We start from the raw sequence: 23,102 nt of genomic DNA on the forward strand, positions 1-23,102 counted from the left end.
TCTCGTCAAAGGACTGCAGTACCCTGAAAAACCCCTCATAAGTGGAGATTTTTCTGTGTATTCGACTCCATATCAGGCGCATGCTCCAACCACTTTATTTCGATTCCACACCTCGGGACAATGCAAATGGTTGAGCTTGTCTATTGCCAATCTTGAGGCCCAGGAATCTGACAGCGAGCAATTTCCGCACCTGGACAACTGCTGCCTCGTCATTGCTCTACTCGCGCAAAAACTATGCATCTTATTCCTCTGACTGGATTTCCATCAATCGCTCCTGGAGGAAGTCGATCTTACGCCCAGGTCTAAGACGTATTTCAGATGCCGAGAGCAAGCGGCTAACCTAGTGAACATCGTCGCGAACAATAAACAAAAAAAAACAAAAAAAAAAAAAGGAAAAAAAAGGGAAAGAAAAAAATCGCTAACAGGAAGAGTTAGGTTTCTGTTGATTTCGAGAGCGTTTCAAGTGTTTTGCCACTATCCCTCGGAATCCTCGGTAGGACGGACGTCTATTCACGATCTCTTTTAACGGATATACGGCATCTTATCTCTGGCAATACTGTCCCTGACTTGACGCTACTTGTGCTCCTTCGACACTTTCTTCCCGTTTGCGGATTACTCCAAGCATTCTCTTGCAAAGTCTTGCACGTGGCGTGACGGCGTCTTGATCTCCTTGTCTTTGCGACTACTATTCGGATTCTCCGGTCTGGATACCGCCTTTCTCGATTCGTCTTCGGTCTCCGTTTCGACTCGACAATTCAAATATCCCCTAGGGCTAGAGCCTTGTAAAATTAACGGTTGGTCTGTTCCTCTTGAGCACTCATCAGGATCGCCTCCGTGTAGTTGGGGCTTGGTGTGGTTTCAGTACGGTGCTAATGACGACGACGCAGATCTGACGATTTTTATATCGGAAGATCTTTTCGCATTCTTGATTCCCTTTTGTGCGTCTTCAGTCAAACCCGGCTTCGATTCACAATGGTACTAATCAGCTTTACAGTTTCTTAACCATCTCGGTTTAGATACTTTGTACACTTTTTCAGTGCGCCATCACCACAACCTGGCATAGACCTCGTCTTGCCAAGTAAGCTAACTTTACATGTTAGATATTTCGAGACGTTTAAGTCTTGGGACTTGGTGCTTTCTACGCGGAAACTCTCTTCCACCGGTGAGTTCCAGTCATCGTGCATGGACCGCGAAAAATGCAGGCCAAAACCCAAGCCAAATGCGATCCAGTTTGCAACTCTCGCGAGACGTGCGGTCCATGTTGCCTAACTTGTTGAACCGTACGCACAAGATTCCCGAAAATGTCTTTCGCCAACGGAACCCCACCTACTTCCGACTTGGGTGCTGTTCCCCCGACCGGTGCTAGTGGCGACCAAGCCAAGACAACTCTCTGGTGAGACAATGCCCGTCGTAATTGCCAGACGCGTTTGTCTTATCGTAGTTTTGGTACTGACGAGTTGATTAGGATGGGTGAGCTCGAGCCATGGATGGATGAAAACTTTATCAAGGGGGTCTTCCTTTCCGCCTCTGGCGAAACCGTTAATGTCAAGGTCATCCGTGACAAGAATTCAGGGTATGCGAGACATTGGACCTGCAAGAAACCATTGCAGCGCGACGCTGACGGAACTCTCCTAGCAACGCCGGCTACTGCTTTGTTGAATTTACTTCTCCCGATGCGGCTACCAAGGCACTCGGGCTTAATGGAACCCCTGTCCCCAATAGCTCTCGTCAATTCAAGCTTAACTGGGCTTCCGGTGGTGGACTGGTCGACCGGCGGTTGGTCTTTCTGTCAAAAAAGTCGCTTGAAACGGAAGCTGAAGTCATGCTGACTATTGGCTCCGCAGTGATGACCGTGGCCCCGAATACAGCATCTTCGTTGGTGATCTAGGACCCGAGGTAAACGAATACGTGCTGGTCTCTTTGTTCCAGGCACGCTTCCCTTCCTGCAAGTCTGCCAAGATCATGACGGATGCCATGTCTGGTCAGAGCCGCGGCTATGGTTTCGTTCGCTTTTCCGACGAGAACGACCAGCAGCGAGCTCTTGTTGAGATGCAAGGTGTTTACTGCGGTAACAGACCTATGAGAATCTCTACCGCTACTCCTAAGAACCGGTGAGTACTTTGGCCGTCATGGCGGCCTGCCCCATATTTTGAATCATGCTTACCTGGCTCTTTTGACCAACTAGTGGTACCCATGGCTTCGGCGGACACGGACACCATGCCGGCGGGCCCATGATGGGCGGTGTCCCTCAACAACCCATGTGGGGAGCTGCTGCCATGCAAGGAGGTTTCCCTTATGGCGGCTACAATCCTGCTACTCAGATGAATCAGTTCACGGACCCCAACAACACGACGGTTTTTGTTGGCGGCCTCTCTGGCTACGTCACCGAAGATGAACTCCGATCCTTCTTCCAAGGCTTTGGCGAGATCACCTACGTCAAGATCCCTCCTGGCAAGGGCTGCGGCTTCGTCCAGTTTGTCCACCGACATGCCGCCGAGATGGCCATCAATCAGATGCAAGGATATCCCATTGGAAACTCGCGCGTTCGCCTGAGTTGGGGGCGATCTCAGAATAACTCTGGCGTGGGTACCCCTTATCGCCCTGCCCCTCCTCCTCCACATTACATGGGCATGCCCAACCATGGTCCGGGTCCATATGGCCCTCAGCACTTTGGCGGTCCTGCCCCAGGACCTCAGGGTCCACCCGGACCTCATGGACCCCCGGGAGCCGCCGTGCCTCAGGTGAGTGCGTAGAGAGCCGGCCCTCTTGCGACCGGTATGTCCAACAGCTGGCTGCTCTGCTTGTGTGCTAACTCGTGCGTGTCGAACCAGTAAAAACATGAGCAAGATCAAGCGCGCTCAAGTCTTTTCGGCCTATTCGACGGACTCGGGCTTTGTCTTGGCCAACCACAAGGACAGGATTTTTGAGGGGAATTCTTGAGGGCCTCGTGTTGAAACTCTTCTGTTGTTCTTTCGGTGGGCCGATTTGAAAGGGCTTTAGCTGGGGAGACGTTTGGGCGTTGGGACTGGTTTTGCCTTATTCTGGGCACGTCGCTCATTTTAACGCTTTTTCTCTAGCGAGGACCCAAATTCGACAGAACCTTGCTGTCTGTTTGTTTGCTACTATGACACGATGCGCTCGATTTTCCTTGGTCTCAATCACAAATTGGCGTTGGAGATAGTAGTTTACTGGGAATACATGTCATCAGTCAGATAGCACTTGCTTTCCCTTTTCTGCGCTCGATCTGTTTTCCTTTCTTTTTGCTTTTCTTTTTTTTCGGTCTTTTCCTCCTCTCTTCACTGCCTTCTTTTCCTTTCCTTTCTTTTCTTCTCTTCCGTACGTGGCGTTGATCTCGCTTGCTGATCATGTAGCTGGAGATGTACAATAACGTGGAACGTGTTTGATGTTTGGCATACGCGCCGCCTCCGATGTTGCGATTGCCTGACGAAGCGTTTGCATTTCTCTTCTTCTTTATCGTCTTTTTTTGCTCATCGTCTCTGCCAAGGGTCCTTGTTGCCTTTTTTTTTTTCTTGCAAACGGACGAAAGCGTTGAATGAGCGGTTGCTCGCAGACTCTTTTCCCCACCTTGAGACCGATTCGTCTGCTGAGACATAATGCCACGCATGGAATGGTGAATCCCTGTTTTGTTTTCTCGTCTGGCTAGTTTCCATCGGGACAGTGGCAGGGTCATATTGACAGCGTCCAAGGACTGCTTGTAGGTGAGACACATACCTCAGGTGATTGATTGAGAGCTGAGTTGATGCTGCGCAGGTGGGACGACAACCAGAAACGCCAGACGAGTTTCCCAGCCGGGCCATCGGACAGCGAATCGGGCTAGGGTTGTCCTGTGATATGCAGAACCCTGGCGCTACTTTTTATTTTTTTATTTTTTTTTTCCTGCATCTTCACGGGTTGGCATGTTAGGAGGGCAATGATGGGGCACCGATCCGTCAGGGACAAACAAGGTGCTTTGGGATAAGGTTGTGGTGACAAGCGGCCCGCGGCGCATGCCCGGTTCAGGGGATCATGGGTTTGCAGGACCCTCTGGTCCCTGTCACGCATGATAGTAGATGGCATAGAGAGCCGACCTGGCCCAGAGACATAAGGTTTGCCTTTGTAGCAAGGGAAAAGAAGCGTGGTTCATGTCGCGACAAGAGGAATACGTCTGAAGGAGATGCTTTCAGTTCGTCAATGCTCAAAATGCCTACCCAAAGGTATCCATCCAATAAAACAAAAAAGAAAAAAAAAAAAAGGTAAAAAGGGAAGTAAAGGGGTAACGTTGGGTTGAAGACAAGCGTAACTCCTCCGCATTCCGCGGTCTCTCTCCCTGCTTCTACTTTTTTCCGACAGATAAAACGCCCAGCCGCCCAAACTATTTACAAAATAGAAACCACATGTCCCAAACACGACTTATAGCCCGCCCTTTTTTTTATGTTGCTGACGGTGATGACGGGCGGATGAGCTTGATTAGAAAGATGGTCATGTCGGTGGCTTTCTGCAACTACCAGCCACGGCCAGCGAGCTTCTCTTCAGGCTTCATGCTGTCGCAGTTGATACCCACCATGGCTTCACCAAGACCAGTGCTAGCCTCAGCAATGACCTTGGCGTCGCGGAAGTGAGTCGTGGCCTGGACAATGGCCTTGGCGCGCTTGGCAGGGTCCCCGGACTTGAAGATGCCGCTGCCGACAAAGACACCATCGCAGCCCAGTTGCATCATCAGAGCAGCATCGGCAGGGGTGGCAACACCCCCGGCAGCGAAGTTGACCACGGGCAGCCGACCGAGCTCGGCAGTTTGACGAAGGAGCTCGGCGTCAACCTCGAGCTTGCGGGCCATCTCGCGGATGCGGATTATACCTCCTTCGGCGAGGGCGGCCTTGGCCTCGGCAATCTGTCTATTCACCGTCTTCATGTGGCGGACGGCCTCGACAACATCGCCGGTACCGGCCTCGCCCTTGGTCCGGATCATGGCGGCACCTTCGGCGACGCGACGCAGCGCCTCGCCCAGGTTGCGGCATCCGCAAACGAAAGGAGCGTTGAAGTGGCTCTTCTCAACATGGCTCTCGTCGTCGGCCGGGGTCAGCACCTCGCTCTCGTCGATGTAGTCGACCCCAAGGGCCTCGAGGACTTGGCATTCCACGAAGTGACCGATGCGAGCCTTGGCCATGACCGGAATGGTGACGGCGGCCTGGATTTCCTTGATGACGGAAGGATCGGACATGCGGGCGACGCCTCCGTCCTTTCGGATGTCGGCGGGGACGCGTTCAAGGGCCATGACGGCGCAGGCACCGGCCTCTTCGGCAATCCGGGCCTGGGCAGCCGAAGTCACGTCCATAATGACACCGCCCTTGAGCATCTGCGCAAGACCGGCCTTGACGGCAAAGCTCGACTTTGAAGCCTCGCCATTGGCGGCCGAAGAGGTCGAAGTGGCGTCGTTGGTCATTGTGATTCGCGAACGGGCTGTAGAAAGGTTTTTGCTGCGGGAAAATCAAAGATTGCCGCGTCAAGAGAGGGCAAAACGGGAAACCTGGAAGTAATGAAGGATCCAACAAGCAGATCCGTGATGATGGAGAGTGGAGGAAGGGTGAGCGGGAGAAAAAAGGGTTTAAGAAGAGGCGGGTTGAGATGAGGGAAGGAGCATGGACTTCTTTTTTTTTTCCCTTTTTTTTTTTCCTTTTTTTTCCCCCCTCGGAGTGGTGGCCTTGCCCGGGACGGATGAGCGAGGTAATATTTCGTCGAATTTTCCCTCTAATGGTGGGGGGTGATGCAAACGGGACGGAGGGGTAGCATGCAGGGCCCTCTGTAGCAAGGCTGTACGGAGTAGCAAGACTGAGAGGATTGGTAACCACTAGGACTGTGGGAGTGGTGTGGTTGCGCTAGGTTGCACTAGTGGATTGGGGCTGGTGGGGCGTATGCAGCAAGGCGAGGCGGCGGAAAGAACGGAGCAACTGCAGCCAAGTGCGCCTTCCGTCGACAATTGGAGGGGTTTTTTTTTTTTTTTTTTACTTCGGAAGTCCGGAGTCTGCTTGTTGCTTGTTACTTGCTACTGACTAAGGTACATGGGCTTCTATAACTTACCGACCTACCTAGACCTACCAGGCCTATTTATTGTACAATTGAGGCCTTGACGGCATTCCTCAACTTGGTCCCGCGGTTGGAGCCCGCCGCTTGTCGTGCTCGGAAATTCCGACTCTGGAATATGCGCGTCCACGGCCCACCCCGCCTTGCTCCTCTCAGAGACACGCTGGTGGCCTGCGGCGGCAATCGTCGGACCCTACTTGCGCAGAGGACCTGGGTCCAGGGACTGAGGGATTGTCTGGCCTAGCATGGCATGCAAGGAACTCCGCATTAGCTCGGAGTCATCGCCTCCGAAGACGGACCCGCCACCAATCTTCGCCACCCCCCCGATTACTGACAGAAGGCGGTACCTCGTGCCGTTAAGACGCCGTAAGGGATTTTTTTTCTACTTCACATTCGTTAGCATTGAATGACCCACAATGAACTTCTGGAACGCTAATCCCCAACATCACCAACGTCTTTGCTCCCGCTTGTGTTGGGGCGATATTTCCTTTGCCTCTGAAATTTCGCCACTCCTCTTTTCCTCGTTCTTTTCTGAGCTCCTTGGGTCGTTGACGCAACCTAATAGAAGACTAGAGTCCTGCATTTCGACATGATCTGAGGCCCCGCAGCCCGTAACACCTTTTCCTTCTTTGTTGCTCAGCATAGGAATTTTTTTTCCTTCTTTTTTTCCCCGTCTCTCGACTCATTGCTCCGTTGGAGTTATTTGCTACGGAAAAGCCACCTTTCGACATACATCAGTCATCATCATGCTTCTTGTCACAATAGGAGTTTTGGCCCTCCAGGGCGGCTTCATCGAGCACATTAATCTTGTTCGCAAGGCTGCTGAGCAGTTGAACTTGAATGTGAGGGCTGTCGAGGTACGAACGGCAGAAGAGCTGGCGCGATGCGATGGCCTCATCATCCCTGGCGGCGAGAGCACTACCATTTCTTTCGTTGCTGCTCAGTCTGGCCTGCTTGAACCCTTGAGAGACTTTGTCAAGTAAGAGGACTCGGCGTGTCTCTACGTCTTTACCTAAGCATTTGACTTATACATCTATACGATTCAGGGTGCAAAAGAAGCCCGTCTGGGGCACCTGCGCCGGACTCATCCTCCTCTCCGATGAGGCCAACGCCACCAAGCAAGGAGGGCAAGAACTAATAGGTGGCTTAGCCGTCCGCGTCCATCGAAATCATTTCGGTCGCCAGATTGAAAGCTTCGAGTCTGATCTGAACCTGCCCTTTCTCGGGGAAGGAAGCCGCCCATTCCCTGGAATTTTTATCCGCGCCCCCGTCGTGGAGGAGATTCTCTCGGCATCTGGGACAGATGTCCAGGCGCTCGCAAAGCTATCAGGCCGACTAGATAAGATGAAGGCTGGTGTTTCTCAAGCAAATACCAAGGATGATTCGGGGGATATTATTGCTGTCAGGCAGGGAAATATCCTGGGAACCAGTTTTCATCCGGAACTGACCAGTGATGCCCGCATTCATGCCTGGTGGCTGAAGAGCATTGTGGGATGACGTATCCTTCATTCCTGGCTTGTTGCTTCTGCTCACCGGGTGCTTTTCCGATACTCGGCAAGAAGATGCCTTCTCACGACATCATGACTTACTGTTGTCTGTCTACAATGTTTATTTGCTTGTTTGTTTTCAGATCTCTTGGCATCCATAGCGCCTCCAGTGCCATATGACCCAAGGCATCTTGCTATACTCGGATACGTTTCTTGGCTCAGCTGCGCTTACGGTTATGCTAGTGCTTGGTACGCCATGCCTCGTCTGGGGTTATCGATACCGCTGCTGGAACCTCAAAGATGCGACATTCTGGGCAATCCCGGTGTACCAGCAATTTCCCCTATGTCAACACCGACGTCCAGATGAACGAAATCTACTGTTTTGTGGTCTGGGCCGGTTAGCCCCATCCTCGGAAAGAGCTGGGATTATCTGCAGGCTAGCCCTCTTTGTGACCAAGAGGGGAGAAGATGGAGCGCTGATGCCAGTGGGTTTTATTGACACTGAACGAGTAGAGATTAACTGCCTTGATATTTTCTTGATTGATCAAAAGGGGACTACTTACCCGGAGGTGTCTGGAGAATAAACTTTATCTGCATCGTCGTCTTGGATAGATTGAAGGAGGCTTTATATCTCATGTACTTGAGTCGATATGTTGCGTGACTGACGAGCATAGATTAGAAAGAGGGAAAAACGGCGCTAAACTGGAATAGCGCTGGATGATACGTATTACGGATGGCGATAGTTCAAAGTACCAGGCCATCTCCGCCTGGCGCACGCACCTGGATCTGGGGCCCCCCTTCAATAAGCGCACAAACGCTTGGCTCTGACACAATGCCCCAAGATGAAGCCGACGTGGACGGCTGCGCCGATTTGCGCATCGAGCTGATGAGTCACGAACAAGACTTCATAGAGGCCTTCCATGTTGCCAGCGAGGCTTTCGGCCGGCAGACGCACGACGACATATGGATGGCCATGAATCCAGGTTGGGACACTGCCGAGGGCAAATCCCGAGGAGCAGCCCTCATGGCGCAACGGTGGCGAAGGTCGACCAGGGACCGCGTGAACCGACCAAACGCAATGTTTGTCAAAGCAACACTCCCGCTCGGGGGACACGGGCGCACCCAAGGTCGCAGGACCGTCGGCACGGCCATCTGGCTCCAGGCCTCAGCCGTTGACGGGTACGGCGACGCCCCGGCGACTGACTGGAGAAGAGCCCTGAACGTGGACGAGGTTTGCCCAGGGGACGCAGCGGCGCAGAGATACCTCGTCCAGGTGATGCAGTCCCTTCAACGGCAGCGCGTGGGTGTCGTCCGGCAGAAAGCCAGCGCTTCGCCTCCCTCCGTCATGGTCCTTGATCTCTGCGCGGTCGACCCTGCCTTCCAGGGCCGGGGCGTCGCCAAACGCATGGTGCAGTGGGGGTTGGAGGAGGCCAAGGCGAGAGGGGGTCTGGAGTGCATCCTGGAGGCGTCGGTGATGGGGAGACGGGTGTACGAGAAGCTTGGTTTCCGCCAGCAAGGTCCGGAGATTGAGTACGAGGTAGACGAGCAGTTTGCTGGCCGCCGCCGGCCGAGCAATGTCTTTATGCGGACGGGTCCGTTGGAGGCCGCGCAACGCAACGCCGTGCTCAGCCAGCAGTCGGGGGCGTCCTCGGTGTTTGATTGTCTGGGGGCGGGGGAACCCAGTCCAGGGCATATTGGGGCAAATCGGCAAGAGAGTAATTGAATGAGTTGGTGGTTGGTGGTTGGTGGTTAAAGCAGAGAGGTCGGTCAACTTGGGCCTCAAATGAAACCATTTGGCTCCCTTCATTCAAATTTCCGCCTACACGGAATGCACTACCCCAGCACGATGGAGAAATCTATTTCCAAAATACAAACGAAGGAAAGGAAAATTACCGTTTAAAGTTGTCGAGTTTTGCATTTTAAAGCAAGTAAAATCAGTGCTGGGGGGGGGTGAACAAGTCGCGAAAAAGGGTCGTCTCGATTGCCGGAAAATCTGGGGGAAGCGGTGCCTGAATATAAAGTCAAATAACAACTCGTTTTTCAACCTGGCGGCCATAGATTAGCTGGGAGATCGTCAGACTGAAGTCAAACTTCAATCCTACGGATGCCTATCTGAAGGTCGTGTGTTCGAGTCACACTGGCCGCATTCTTTTTTTTTGGTTGATTTTCCAACCTGTTTGGTTTCCCATAGCAAAGCTATCTTTATACGGAGTACTCCGTACCCTTCGGAGTATCCTCTTTAGTGCTTGCATAATTCGCCACCTGGCACACCAGGCACCTGCTGCATACCTCTAATAAGGCAGTAGGTACAGTACTGCCGCCAACGGGCTCACGATGGGTCGTGCTTTCCATGGTCGTGCTTTCCATGGTCATCCTTTCCATGGTCGTCCTTTCCATCGTGAGGGCTGCATCCCCGTTTAGGCTGATGCCCAGCCCACTCCTCCTCCGGAGAGTATTTGGTCATAAATATCATCCCAGCAGCTTCTCGTTCACCCATTTTGTCGAGTCGCAATAGTCGACGCTGGGATTGATCCAAGCCGTATCACGCTTTTGCTGCACTCTTCTCTCTGTATAAGATACACACGTATATCTTTCATCATTTCAATCTAGTGTATAGTCCATACCCAGCATCTGTTAATATAGACCTCGAAAATTATCCTCCCCGCTCCTGTTCTCAGACTTGGCGTCTCTGGCAGCCCAGATCCCGACTCTCGGTCAGTCTGTCAAACCCGGATTTCCCCTGGATTCGACGCGTTCCTTTGTTCTCGATTTACGAGGGGGGGCCTGCAGGGAAAGACAAACCTCAACTTCTTTCCATGACCTTGAGGTCGTATTAGCAAGCAAGCATGTTGGGCAAAAAGTACGTTGCATCACCTTCAAGCTCTCATTATTGCAAAGTCAACATCCCACCCTCCCGTTTTCCTCACCTGCCTTCCTCCCTCGTGCACATGTATACGTTCTAATACGCCGCTTAAGATCTATCAAGGTCAATGGCGCTGATTGCGGCGTCGAAGCTCTCGTGTTGGGAGCCGTCACCTCCATGGGCGGGTCCCTCTTTGGGTACGATACAGGTCAAGTTTCGGGAATACTTTTGTTTCGGGATTTCATTGACAGGTTTGCACAAACCAATGACGATGGGGAGAAAGTTTGGTCGCCAACGATTAACTCATCCATCGTTTCTTTCATGAGCATTGGCTGTTTGATCGGAGCCCTGTCAAGCGCTTAGTAAGTGCCTAGTCCTAGGCAGCAGAGCCGGATGATATGATTTCTGGAGCTGTACCAAATCCTCTCCTCATCTCCTACATGAGCCTCTAAAAACTGACTTTTTCTTACTGCCAGCACGGCAGACTGGTGGGGACGCCGGAAAAGCATTTCCTTTGGGGTGGTCAATTTCATCATTGGAAATATCATCCAGATCACCGCCACGAACAGCTGGTTACATATGATGATGGGTCGCTTCGTTGCGGGTATTGGTATTGGAAACTTATCAGTCGGCATCCCCATGTTTCAATCCGAATGTTCTCCCAGAGAAATACGCGGCGCCGTGGTCGCATCGTACCAGCTCATGATCACCATTGGCATCCTGACTGCAAACGTCATCACCTACAACGTCCGAAACAGCGAAACCTCTAGTTCCTCGTGGAGAACCGTGATTGGGATCGGAATTGCCCTTTCGCTGCCTCTCGCCTTGGGCATTCTCACAGTTCCCGAATCACCCAGATGGCTTGCTGGTCGAGGCGACTAGGATGCAGCTCGCATGGCTTTAGCCCGCCTTCGGGGATTAAAACACGACCCACACAATTCCATCGTAGAAGACGATATCAACGAGATGCAGGAAGTCTTGGAGAAAGAACGTCTAGTAGGAAGTGGCACTTGGCTTGACTGTTTCCGGTCCGATGGCGATGTCCCCAAGCTAGTCTATCGTACCGTTCTCGGCATCAACATTCACTTCTTGCAGCAATGGACAGGCATCAATTACTTCTTCTACTACGGAGCCACCGTCTTCGAGGCCGCGGGAATGAAGGATGCTATCCTCACGCAACTGATATTAGGTGCAATCAACGTGGCCCTGACCTTTTATGGTCTGTACGTGGTGGAAAGGTACGGGCGTCGCTGGCCCTTGTTCCTGGGCGCCTTGTGGCAAGCCGCCTGCCTGCTTGTTTTTGCCTCGGTCGGCACGGCTCATCCCCCGGACGAGAAAAACCGGTCCGGAACGATCATGGTTGTCTCAGCTTGCTTGTTCATTGCTTCTTTCGCCGGGACCTGGGGCCCGATGGCTTGGGTCATTGTTGGGGAGACGTTTCCATTGCGAACTCGAGCCAAACAGGCGTCTTTGGCCACCGCAGCTAACTGGCTTGGGAATTGTAAGTCTTGATGGATCCCGCTGCATTGGCGAGTAAGCTGCGTGTGCTCATTATAACGATAGTCTTGATTGGATTTCTCACTCCAGTGGCGACAAAGGGCATTTCCTACACTTATGGCTTCGTCTTTTTCGGCACAAACCTGGCAGCGGCTCTGATTGTCTGGTTTTTCCTCTACGAATCCCGGACCCTGAGCCTGGAAAACATCGATCTCATGTACGGGCAGGAAGGACTGAAGGCTTGGACGAGCTCCAGATGGGTGCCTCCGGGGTATATAACCAGACAACAACGCGACGTGACACATTTCCGACGGTTAAGTCACGTCTATCAAGCCCAGAATGAAAAGTCTGGCAATGAAACCTCGTAGCGCAACTGAAGGAATGTCAAGAACGAAGGGTGAGGGACATTGCCCCACGGACTTACTGACACTGGGTATTCATGGGGTCGCGAAAACGAATAGGCTTCTGTTTGTATAGTTAGGCGTTATTGTTTCAAGCAGGAGAAGATGAAGAATTCTTATATGATCTGTGGACGCGGAACTTGGACGACGTGAGTTGATTCGACGGTGTTGACTTAAAGCACGTCTTGACGAATGCATGGCTTTGCTTCTTGTCGAGACGGCCACATTCCTTTTGAAGGGCATTTGCTTGGTGTCTCCATTTCCACTCCATGTCAAGCAACGAAGCCGCAAGGCGACGGCTTGTCATGCAGCCTGGTTACTGGTATACCTTGTCCATGGTTTTCATCCGCCAGGCACCCTTTCCCCCCTTCCCAACTGTGACCGTTTAGTATTTTTAGTATCAAGTAAGAGAGTTATTTTGGTTATCACGTAGTGTGAAATTAGGTGTACGAAAATTTAAGATTCAACAGTCTTGATTTATTGACCCCATTTGGGCCTGGCCTGGGCCTTTTCGTCTCTGCCAGGTCCATGCAAAGTCGCGCGCGTCAGCCCTCGCTCGCTCGAGCTTTGCTCGGAAACCCGCCGAGCAGCAAGCCTGCCCACCGCAGAATGAAGGCCCGCAGTATGAAGGCCCGCAGCATCGGGGTGTTTTCCTTGTCCTGCGACACACGGCAGTGCAGCCCTTCGGCTTCGATAACGCGGGCAGTGGCCTCGCGCAACCTCCACGCCAGCATGCTCGTCGGGGAGCGGATCGTGTCCCAGAAGAAACATGCATCACGCAAAAGATAAAACTGCCGAAGCCGTCGGTCCGGTCGGCAACCCTCATGGCCACCGAGGCAGCTGCCGGGGCGAGGCCAGGTCTCCATGGCGCACGACTCCGCCATGTTGACGGCCTCGTGGAAATCCAGCAGCGCTCGGAGGCTCCGGAGGGCCTTCTAGATGGGCGCGGCATAGCGTTCTTCTTGGTGCCTTTGCCGGGTGTGGTACATAGGCAACCGTCTGCCAGTTGGCGATGGGGGTCGTACAAGGTCTCGTTTTCGGCGCGACGTGTCTCTTGGCCCGGCGCTCCGTCTGGACCGTTTTTCAGATCCCCCCTGTACGCCGCGTGAATGTCCATGGACGTGGCGAGGATGATGAAGCCCATGGTTGGCGTCAAGCTTGCTGCTCAGCACCGCAATGGCCAGGATGAAGTACCGGCTTTCGAGCACGCAGCTCAAGTAGGCTTCCCTGCTCAATGGCCTTGGCCACTCTGCCCGTCGACATCGTCGTGGTGGTAGGTAGTCCATGGAGAGGTTCATGACGTGATGAGAGGCCATGGTGGTGAGCTGTCGATCAGGCAACGCGACGATATGCGCGTCCCAGCCATGGTCTGGGATGGAGCCGAGACCAGACGAGACGGTGAAAGTTCAACACCGCCCAGGTGATGACGACCCTTCGCAGAATTCGACCTAGACAAGAGCCGCAGATGGGTTTGAGCTGAGCCGATGGTGATGGCCGACGTTGGGGGAGCTTTGATTTCTTCGTTCGTCATTGTCTTGCCCGTGGCACCTGAGCCGACTTGTCAGTGCTGCTCTGCACAGCCGAGCGAATTCAGGACGCCATCCCATCGACATGCCATAATAGATTCCGCACATGCACGGCGATGGTGAATCGAGCCGTGCTGACAAGTTGGTAGCTGCGACCAGCTGCGACCAGCTCCCTCCAACGGCATTGCCTCGCGTCGCGTCGCCAACCGCCCAGGCCAATCCTCAAAACTCTTCCTTCTTTTCCCTGTTGAATGCCAGGTGTATATTCCGTTCACACAACATTGTTCGCATTGTCAATGCAGCCGAGGCCTGCTTCCGTCTTTGCCGCCTTCCAAGGCTGCCGTATCTGTTTCCTCTGTGGCTGATGCTGTTCCATACGAGCGCCGGCATGCCAGCATTTTTTACGGCAAGGAGGAGTATCCTGGCTGACAAGCCGATTGCTGCGTCGACTCGCATCTTGGAACCGTTTTTTCAAGGTGGCGAGAATTACTCTGTAGGGTGGTCCTTGTGAGCTAATCCCCTGAATTCCCAAGACCGTCGGTGCCTGAGTCGACTTGATGGTGACGCTGGCCGCCGTGACAAATGCCGAATTGGGGATATAGGTGATAAATTCCATCGCCCAGCCAGAAAGGGGCATTTGCGAGTCGGGCTCTGCTTTGAAGCTTTTCGTTCCTTTTTTTATTTCTTTTTTTTTTTCCCTCCCGGGCATCTCCCAGTTCCGCCAACAAACGGCAGTCAGGGCCGAAAGGCAGGAGACACGAGCTGGGGTTCCTACGTCAAGAGCCGCCGATGGCTCTTGCTTGGCGGAGGGGCAACACCGGCTCCAGGCGCGGCAGGTAGGTTTCCCGTACCTGCCTAGGTTGGGTCAGGTTAGGTGCCTTGCCTAACCACAGACAAACAGCCGCGACAATCAGCCGTGACAATCAGCCCGCTACAAGCCGAGTGCACTCTCATGCTTGAATGGTACGTCCCAGTCATGTCGTTGTCTTGGACATTCTCCAAGTTTCTTCAACGTCACGTTGATGAACCAGCCGAAAGCTCAACCCGCCATCTTGCCCAAAAAGAACGATTCACAGGTCTTGGACTGCCCGTCGGGTCAAGGAAAGCAGGGTCTAGGGTAGGTCAGGATAGGTTGGCTATGCACCGCCGACTGCTGATTCGTCAGGTGATTTTCATCTCGCAGCTGAGAGACGGCTCTGTTCAGCGATAAAAGCCCATCAGATGCGCATTCTCCCAGTCGCGCCCTGTGAGGATCCATCGCCACGCCTCTATAATACAACCGCCGCCGTCTGCCCCTCGGACGGGCTTCACGACCTTGTCCTGAAACTGGGAACCCACTACGGCGCCCCGACGACAACTTGCTCTCCGACTCGAGGCCAACGCCCATCCGATCTTCTCCTACCCGCTGATCCCCGCTCACCATGGCCACCGTCAGCGGCGACCACGACCCTCTCCTCCTGCTACGGAAGGCCATTTCCGACGGCCATGTGTTCGTCCCCAGCGCCTCAGACGACCCTGGCGCGGCAGAGTCGCCGCTCGCCCAAGCCAGCCATCTGCAGTTCTCGAGGCAAGGCATCTCCCTCGCAATCGACACCCCCACGCGTTTCATCTCCAACGACAAGCCAGTCGACCTCTGCAGCATCTACTTCGCCTGGCTGAATCGCGAGCTGGCCATTCCCGAGTACAACGCATCCGCGACGACGCTCAACGAACAGCTCGCCGCGGCCGGATCAACGGGCAAGGTCCAGAACCTGGGCTTCATCGAGCGGCTCGATCTGATCACATGGCTGGAAGGGGCAAGCGAGGAAAGCGAATACATCAAGCCGGCTACTGGGGACGCGGAGGCCTCTGTTGCCGGTGCCGCTCCCGTGGCCAAAGCCGGAGCGGCGTCAACAGCTGCGCAGGTGAGGGCTGCCAAGGGCAACCTTGATCCGCGACTGGCGAGCGTGTATGATGGCGAGCGAAACATGGGTGACAGAAACACTGTTCTTAGGGGGATCAAGCCCACGGTATGTTACCTTTTTTCTCTTTTTTTTTTTTTTTTTTTTTTTCAAATTCTTTTTTCCCCGACTGGCCCTTTGCGGTCATTGACTCGGGAGTCTATTGGCAGGACTTTTCCCACGTTCGAAAGCTAGCGGCTCCCTTTATAAAAACAAAGCCCCAGGCGACATCGGCTCTTGGCGCGACTTCGTCCTTGTCACTCAACCAAAACGGCCCGTCTAAGAGACCGGCCCCCATCATTCTTCTTTCGCCGTCTGCCTCGTCCTTGCTGCGCATGACCAATGCCAGATCATTCCTCGAGGACGGGAAATTCCTGCCCGCCGACACCAGCGGATCGACAGCCAGCATGCTGCACGTGCAGCGCATCATGCCATCCATCGATCCTAACCGCCCCATGCGCTTCATCCTGGTCGAGGGCTCCGAGGTCTTCAAGCCCGAGTACTGGAACCGGGTGGTGGCCGTCTTCACCACGGGCCAGACGTGGCAGTTCAAGAATTACAAATGGAGCAGCCCCAACGAGCTGTTCAAGCACACGCTCGGCATCTACGTGGGATGGAGAGGCGACCAGGTCCCGGAGAGCATCCGAGGCTGGGGACACAGGGTCTTGTCCACAGGCATCGATCGATGGCGGGGTGGCGACGGCGCAGATGCTTCCCGCTTCAGGGACAAGGAGGTTGTGGAACAGATCTGGAAGACGATAGAGGCCAACATGAGGAGCAAAGGCTGGCGAATGGACGCGGCACCGACATCGATCTAGGGCCCGTGTGCCACGGGCCGAATCAGCTCTTTTTTGCTCCCCCCTCTTTTCTTTTTATCTCGTTGTTGTTGTTGTTGTTGTTGTCGTCGTCGTCTTGGTTGGCTTTTGGTACGTGAAAACGGGCAGATATAGACTGCTATAGCTGTAGCCTGCGAGTGAGTTGGAGCATGGGGGAGGCGGCTTTCCCCGAGATGCAAGAGACAGCGTCGGCGTTTTTGGGTTGGATTTCGCAAAAAAAACAGAAAATACAGAATCGAGGCTGGCATGAGCATTGGGATGACGGACTCCCTTCTCAACGCCCGCCCAGCCAGCCAAGCCAAGCCAAGCCCAGGCGCTGCGCATCATCCGGGGCCACCAGAGTGAAAGCAACTCTCAATTGTAAGTAACCAAAGACCTTCTGGAAAGCCGTCACGCGACAAACAGCAGGGGTCCATGCCAGTGACCGCCAGTGACTGCAGCTGACCAGACTTGCATTCCCCCGTCCCCCGTCATCCTAGAGCCACGCCCCCTCAGGCCCCACCCCACCCCTCACCTCCTCTCTCCTCTCTCCTGTCTCCTCTCCCTTGGCTCCGTGCCGGTGTCGGGTAACTCTAACGATGCCGACACTCTTTTTCCGCCGGTCTTTTGCAGTCGACTCGGGAGTTCTCCGCAAGAGCCCCTGGAGAGAAGGAAAAGCCGGCCAGCCCAGGCAGGTCCGAGTTTGCCCGGCCGAGTCGTCGAGTCGTCAGCCGCTGCGCCGCGCTGGCTGTTTGCTTAGGGGCTGACCTCGACCGCGGTGCCAGCTGGTGACACTGCTGACCCAGAGGAGGAGTGTCGGTGCCGGTGTCGGCGTCGGTGTCGGTGTCGTGTCGGTGCTTGGGACCGGCCTGTCAGCTTTCCACAAGCGATCCCGCCTTGTTCATGTTCCTCTCCTTCCCTTTCCCTTCCTTTCACCCCCCCCCACCCTTTCGTTTTATCCCCTCCCTTCTTTTCATGCCCATCCACATTCGACGGCCAAGAATCTCGGACGTCGCCCGACCACAGAGTCATCTATGCGCATGCATGCGACTATCGGCCGAGTACCAGGCGGCAAATATCAGCAAGGGGACGTCGTCTCCCTGGGCAGCTGGATGGACGGACGCTCCTTTTTCCTTTTTCCAAACCGACTTTTGCTGGGCCCCCAAGGGTCCATCGAAAACAACATTGAAACAATCAACATTCCGCCCCCCCCCCCCCCCCCAAGAGCCCCCTGAAAAGCTACCCAGGAAGAAACGAGCCGAATTCTCTTCCGTCGTCGGTTCTTATCAACCTGCACTTTATACCTGATGTAGTTACTAACGAATACTATGCATACATACCTTGGGTACATACATAGTACGCAACTGACAGCCGCCTTGGTGCCCGTAACCCTGTCCGCATGAGCGTGCGCTTATATTGCACAAGGGGACGGACGAAAGGCAAGCATATTACGCGGTACATTCTTATAGCATAAATAAAGTTTCCCGTTGCGGAACCCGCTGATGTGATCGGACCCGGAAGGCAGAGCAACAAGCCAAACCCGACTTGTGCGCGTGCGCATCCAGCGTTTACGAATTCCAGACTCGGCGCAGTTGCCAGGTACGAGATGCCGTCAAGCTTGCTTGCCTTTGGAGTCCAACAGCTCAATTAAGCTTTTTCTGTTTGGTGTCAAGTCTTGGCGAGACTTCCACACCGTCTGCCACGTGTCTGGCCAGGAGGTTGCATCCATGAAAAGCTTTCAAAGTTTCGACTGAGACATGCGGAAACTGGGCACTTGCTGCCGGCGCTGGCACGGCCCCGACCCCCCCCCCCCTGGGCCCGTGGTGTCGTTCAGGTAGTACTACGGCACCCCTGGGCGGATGGCCCAGTCACCAGTGCCACTATTGATGATTCAATGCTTCTCTCGAGTCTCCAGATCCCACTTGACCATGAGCGACGGTAACGGACCAACAGCGCAAAAGGGCCACAAGGAGCCGGGTGGGGCAAGCAATAATCACTTACCTACGTAATCTAAGCATTCACGCCGTCTCGTCTATTGTTCAGGCAGGAGTCAGGAGTCGGGAGCACTGGTCCCGAGCAGGCACGATGCGATCCCTGGGCCTTTCCTGGTTGGTTCCTGACCTCATCCAGCAATCAGCTCAGCCAGGACTCAGGGCAACCAGGCCTCGTGGCATGATGTGGAGAAGAACAGCCCCCCCGTCGTCCGCCCGACATATCCCGTACGCACCGCGTCTTGTGTCTGATCTGGCATGCTGCTGCGCTGCATGCTGGTGGTGGTGGCATCGGCACGGGAATCCAAGGCCCGTCCGTACCAGTGCATCCATCAGTGTTCAAGCCCGTTCCTTCTTCCAGCAGCCAGCAGCTGCTTTGACTTCCGCATCTGGTCACCAGGCATCCCTCCCTTGTACATCATGAGTCGTGCGCAGTGCGCACGGCGGTCAGGGTCGCACATTGATGGTTTGACAGGAACACAGTCGGCGCTTCGCCCTGATCCATGTCAGGCGTGTGTTTGTTTGTGTCTGTCCGTGAAGAAAGAAAAAAGAAGAAAAAAAAAGGGGGTGGGAGGAGCTGGGGGGGGGGCCTCTTCCACCGTTTCGTTCCGCATACCCCCGTATCCCGGCCCCATCACCACACCCACCAGTCTCCTGGTCCTGGATTCCCCTCCCTTTGGTCTCCTTGGACCCCCCGCCGGAAAAGGGTGGTGATTGGGGGAGGGGAGGGGGGGGCGCAATTTGCCATGCTAGGGCGTGATGGACTACGCACATGGCCAAGTACCTCGTACTCGCCCCTGTGCACTTCTTCCAACGCGGACCCTCCTCCCGGTCCCGTTTGCTCAGTTACGACCCGAGCTTCAACCCGTGCCCTGTAACCGAAACCTCGGTAGGCTTCATGCAGGCAGGCAACCGAGAGCCTGTACGGAGTAGGAGTCAAGACACAGGGGCCGACTGGGGCCTGGCCAAAGCAGGGTGCAGAGTCGAGTGCAGAGGACATGGCATGTTTCGCTCGCACGGAGGTGCTCCAGAGTCCGCACCTTGCTCAGCAATGATTAACTCATTACCGAAAAGGCCCATTCCAACCGCGGTTTTCAGTACAAGGGCTTCTTGTTCTTGTGCTTGGATGCGTGCGTGCTCCGCCTGTCGAAACCACCCGTCGATGCTGCTAGCTGGCGCCAGGTTCCATTCCATTGCCCCGACGATCGATCCGTTGCCGCCAACGCCAACGCCAACGCCACCGCCAACGCACCATGATCAAGTAAGAATGATGAGGCAGGTGGTAGTGGGCAGTGCCTCTACACCGCCTCGCAGGTTGAGACTTGTTGCTTTTGCTTGGCCATGCGTTTGTTTCCACGGCAAAAGCCCAGCCCGCCGTGGAGGCTTCAAGGACCAGGCGTCCCCGTCGCCACGCGGCCAAAGGGGGGGGGGGGGAGGGGCACGGGCTACCGACCGGCCTGCTTACCGGGCGTATAGACCTGAACAACAGATAAAACGTCTTGTGTGCACCGCACCGACTTGTTCAATGTCGGGACTCGGCACAGGTCCGAAAGCGCATGTGGATGGCCAACCTGATTCGGGTTCAGTAATCGCGGAGCAATGAGCCCTCAATGGGCTGATGTTCAGGTGATGGTCAGGACTCGGGGGTCGGTGGTCGGGGATCGGGGGTCGGAGCCTGCGTTGGCGGTGTACTCGGAACATGAGTGGTACTGATTTTTTTTTTCATTGGTCGGGTTAAACAGCGCAAATCCGTACGTTTGGTACCGAGAACCTGGAAGAGCCCCCCACACCATACGACACGACACGCCTTGTCCTGGGCCCCTCATTTACCCCAACGGGCTTCCCGCTCCGCAGCGTTGCTCGTTTCGGAAGCGCCATCCCTTTCTTTGGCCGCCGGAGAGGAGCAGACAGCAGACGGCAGACGGCAGACGGCAGACGGCAGACGGCAGACGGCAGACGGCTCACGAAACAAGGCATGTTCAACAAAGACGCAGCCTCGTCGAGGGGTCTTGTTCACTTTTGGCCCGTCGACGGGAAAGTTTCAGAGGCAAACAACGCAGCTGGTATGTGAAGAAGGGAAAAGGGCAACAACGTGCCCGTGCCCAGCCAACGCCACCGAGGGCATTGCGACTTGTCACGGGTTACCGCATATAGGTAAGGTGCGAGCTCACCCCGGGCGCCGGCGCTAAGCCGCCAGGGCGGCCAGGGCTGCATCTAGCGGCTGCATCTAGTGGCTGCATCTAGTGGCGGTATCTTGGGTTGGTACGTAGTTTGCTTCGTCAATCCCACGTGGCAGCACCTACTTGTGGGGCGAGGCCCCTTGGTCTCCGTGGTTGCATGCTTGGTTGCATGGTTTGCATGGGTGGTTGGTTGTTTGGGCCGGTTGCTGACAGGCTACGGAGTACAGGCGTTGGTTTGCCGGGGAGGCCGCACGACACGCCCCCCGACCCCCACCCCACCTCTACCCCCACTTCTAATAGTATTACTAATCCGAGCGGACGACGTTGCCAAGTCCGGGCTCCGGCTGGGACTATTGGCAAAATGGCAAAAAGGCGGCCCCAGCCACGGCCGACGACCATGTGCGACACGACACGACCCATGTGCGATGAAGAGTCCAGCCAGAGGGGGGAAAAAAAAATAAAAAATAAAAATAAAAATAAAAATATAAAATAAAATAAAAAGGAAGAAAAAGGCAATGCTCCGCTGCCTTGACCGATTCGTGCACTATTGGATGAGCACTAGGCGTACGGAGTACAGAGTATACAGAGTATACAGACTCCGGAGTGACGATGACGAATATTCATATTCCCCCCGGCCCCACCAGCGCAGCGCCTTGGCAACAGGCCTGTTGCCGCACGGGCCAACAACCATGGAGCATTCTTCGCGGCAGGAGCTTTTGCCCTTGGGACAGCTGCAGTGCCGTCATTGGCTGCGAGCTGGCATCGTCCGAGACCTCGCGAAAGGGCCGGCCAATGAATGGGCTGCTTGCTGCTCATCCATCAAGGCCAGGTCCAAGTTCCCTGCCCCCCCCTTGCCTCCCAACCAGAATCAAAATCGTGATCCAGAATGACATGCATGCTCTTTTGCGGCCACGGCATCTTGGCATCTTGGGAGCCCAGTGTTTTTGAGTCGGGACGAGTGGACTTGGCGCACGGGGATTATCGGGCCACGGCCGCTCGACGGGGGTGGGGCCGGTCGGTCGAGCTAGCTTTGCTGGCAGTGACGTTTTCCACGGCTGCCCTGCCCTGCCCTGCTCTGCTCTGCTCTGCTCTGCTCTGCTCTGCTCTGCACTTGCGCGCGCGCGACGATCCGATCCCACGTTGTCCCCGCCTGTGGTTGCCGTCAAATGCCCGTCGGCCGAGAGATGCCCCGACACGGCGGACAACCCCCTTAAAGTTTGCCGACCAATGTGTCTCGGACGACGATTCATGTCCGAGACCGCAGGGTGCATTTGCATGGGTGGAAGGGGGGAAGGGGGGGGGAAAGACCCAACGCCCAAGTCAACCCCAAAAATTTAGCAGCAACGCACGTGGGTGGGAAGGAAGCACCGCGTCCACGTGGGGAAGCAGAAGGGGCGCTGGTGCCAAACAAGGAAGGCAGGCTGGTTTCAGCTTCCAGGTTTCATCCGGTCTGGGGCACCCGAAGCGCCGGCCCTGGCAGTTGTCGTCGTTTAAGCGATGGGTTTCCCTGGCTGTTGTTGCTGGTGCTGCTGGTGCTGCTGGTGCTGTTGTTGCTGTTGTTGCTGGTACTGCCGTTGCTGGTGCTGCTGTTGTTGTGCGACGTGACCTCTGGCGCACGGCGGACATCTGTCGCAGGCCATGGTCTCCCGTGTGCCAGCCACTTGACCCATGTCCATGTCCATGGTGCCGTCAATGAATGATGCCACATGGATTGGCTGCCGCGCCATGTGGCAAGTTCGTTTGCCATGACATGGCATGACATGCGGCGCCGCAGCCACCAGACACCAATAAAACCAACCGACAGGGCTGGCCTGGCTGTCTTGGTACCCGGCTGCCTTGCTGCCTTGCTGCCTTGCTGCCTGGCTGCGTGCACACTGGTTGCATGTGGTGCATTGCGCAGGGCCCGCACAGTGCGCTTTTCCCCCTTTTCTTCTTGTTCAGCTCCAGGGACCAGAGGCCTTTTCCTCTTTTCTTCTTGTTCAGCTCCAGCCACCAGAGACCACTCCCTCTCTCGCCTTGGGAAATGGAACGAGGCCCGCACGCTTGTCCGCTGGCACGCGATGCCTGGATGGAGCTCACAGCATGGCCGCCCCCCTCTGCATGCAGGAGGACGAAGGAACACACGTCATCAATGTAAATGCAATGCAATGTGATGCAACTCAACCCGGGTATGAGGCCAAGGCTCGGGCTAGGTACGTAACAAAAGTCGGCAGCATCACGGCGCAGGCTTGTGGCGGCTTAGTGGCTGCGGCTGGTCCTCGAGTCTAGTGGGAGTCTAGTGGGTGTCTAGCGGTGTCTAGCGGAGTCTAGCGGTGTCTAGCGGG

General features: G+C 55.0%; 9 protein-coding genes across 9 annotated transcripts; 6 read left to right on the top strand and 3 right to left on the bottom strand.

Moving 5' to 3' along the window:
* Window positions 1-1,301: 1,301 nt before the first annotated feature.
* UV8b_04220 (uncharacterized protein) lies at window positions 1,302-2,834 on the top strand (the record flags this gene model as incomplete). Its single annotated transcript, XM_043141718.1, has 6 exons — window positions 1,302-1,393; window positions 1,466-1,573; window positions 1,636-1,776; window positions 1,845-2,111; window positions 2,186-2,741; window positions 2,832-2,834. The coding sequence occupies 6 exons, from the start codon at window positions 1,302-1,304 to the stop codon at window positions 2,832-2,834; spliced, it is 1,167 nt and encodes a 388-aa protein (XP_042997652.1).
* Window positions 2,835-4,501: 1,667 nt separating this feature from the next.
* Window positions 4,502-5,440, bottom strand: UV8b_04221 (uncharacterized protein; the record flags this gene model as incomplete). The annotated part of the gene is made up of 1 exon (XM_043141719.1): window positions 4,502-5,440. The coding sequence occupies one exon, from the start codon at window positions 5,438-5,440 to the stop codon at window positions 4,502-4,504; it is 939 nt and encodes a 312-aa protein (XP_042997653.1).
* Window positions 5,441-6,824: 1,384 nt separating this feature from the next.
* UV8b_04222 (uncharacterized protein) lies at window positions 6,825-7,575 on the top strand (the record flags this gene model as incomplete). Its single annotated transcript, XM_043141720.1, has 2 exons — window positions 6,825-7,057; window positions 7,125-7,575. 2 exons carry the CDS (start codon window positions 6,825-6,827, stop codon window positions 7,573-7,575), a joined length of 684 nt encoding a protein of 227 aa, XP_042997654.1.
* Window positions 7,576-8,397: 822 nt separating this feature from the next.
* On the top strand, window positions 8,398-9,288 carry UV8b_04223 (uncharacterized protein; the record flags this gene model as incomplete). Its single annotated transcript, XM_043141721.1, has 1 exon — window positions 8,398-9,288. The coding sequence occupies one exon, from the start codon at window positions 8,398-8,400 to the stop codon at window positions 9,286-9,288; it is 891 nt and encodes a 296-aa protein (XP_042997655.1).
* Window positions 9,289-10,411: 1,123 nt separating this feature from the next.
* Window positions 10,412-11,310, top strand: UV8b_04224 (uncharacterized protein; the record flags this gene model as incomplete). Its single annotated transcript, XM_043141722.1, has 3 exons — window positions 10,412-10,425; window positions 10,542-10,790; window positions 10,905-11,310. 3 exons carry the CDS (start codon window positions 10,412-10,414, stop codon window positions 11,308-11,310), a joined length of 669 nt encoding a protein of 222 aa, XP_042997656.1.
* Window positions 11,311-11,394: 84 nt separating this feature from the next.
* On the top strand, window positions 11,395-12,293 carry UV8b_04225 (uncharacterized protein; the record flags this gene model as incomplete). The annotated part of the gene is made up of 2 exons (XM_043141723.1): window positions 11,395-11,929; window positions 11,992-12,293. 2 exons carry the CDS (start codon window positions 11,395-11,397, stop codon window positions 12,291-12,293), a joined length of 837 nt encoding a protein of 278 aa, XP_042997657.1.
* Window positions 12,294-12,871: 578 nt separating this feature from the next.
* On the bottom strand, window positions 12,872-13,642 carry UV8b_04226 (uncharacterized protein; the record flags this gene model as incomplete). The annotated part of the gene is made up of 2 exons (XM_043141724.1): window positions 12,872-13,261; window positions 13,352-13,642. 2 exons carry the CDS (start codon window positions 13,640-13,642, stop codon window positions 12,872-12,874), a joined length of 681 nt encoding a protein of 226 aa, XP_042997658.1.
* Window positions 13,643-15,273: 1,631 nt separating this feature from the next.
* UV8b_04227 (uncharacterized protein) lies at window positions 15,274-16,610 on the top strand (the record flags this gene model as incomplete). The annotated part of the gene is made up of 2 exons (XM_043141725.1): window positions 15,274-15,861; window positions 15,963-16,610. 2 exons carry the CDS (start codon window positions 15,274-15,276, stop codon window positions 16,608-16,610), a joined length of 1,236 nt encoding a protein of 411 aa, XP_042997659.1.
* Window positions 16,611-22,219: 5,609 nt separating this feature from the next.
* UV8b_04228 (uncharacterized protein) lies at window positions 22,220-22,525 on the bottom strand (the record flags this gene model as incomplete). Its single annotated transcript, XM_043141726.1, has 1 exon — window positions 22,220-22,525. One exon carries the CDS (start codon window positions 22,523-22,525, stop codon window positions 22,220-22,222), a length of 306 nt encoding a protein of 101 aa, XP_042997660.1.
* Between the last annotated feature and the right edge of the window lie 577 nt (window positions 22,526-23,102).

Source organism: Ustilaginoidea virens, chromosome 3 (genome assembly GCF_000687475.1).
Source record: "Ustilaginoidea virens chromosome 3, complete sequence".
NCBI lineage: Eukaryota > Fungi > Ascomycota > Sordariomycetes > Hypocreales > Clavicipitaceae > Ustilaginoidea > Ustilaginoidea virens.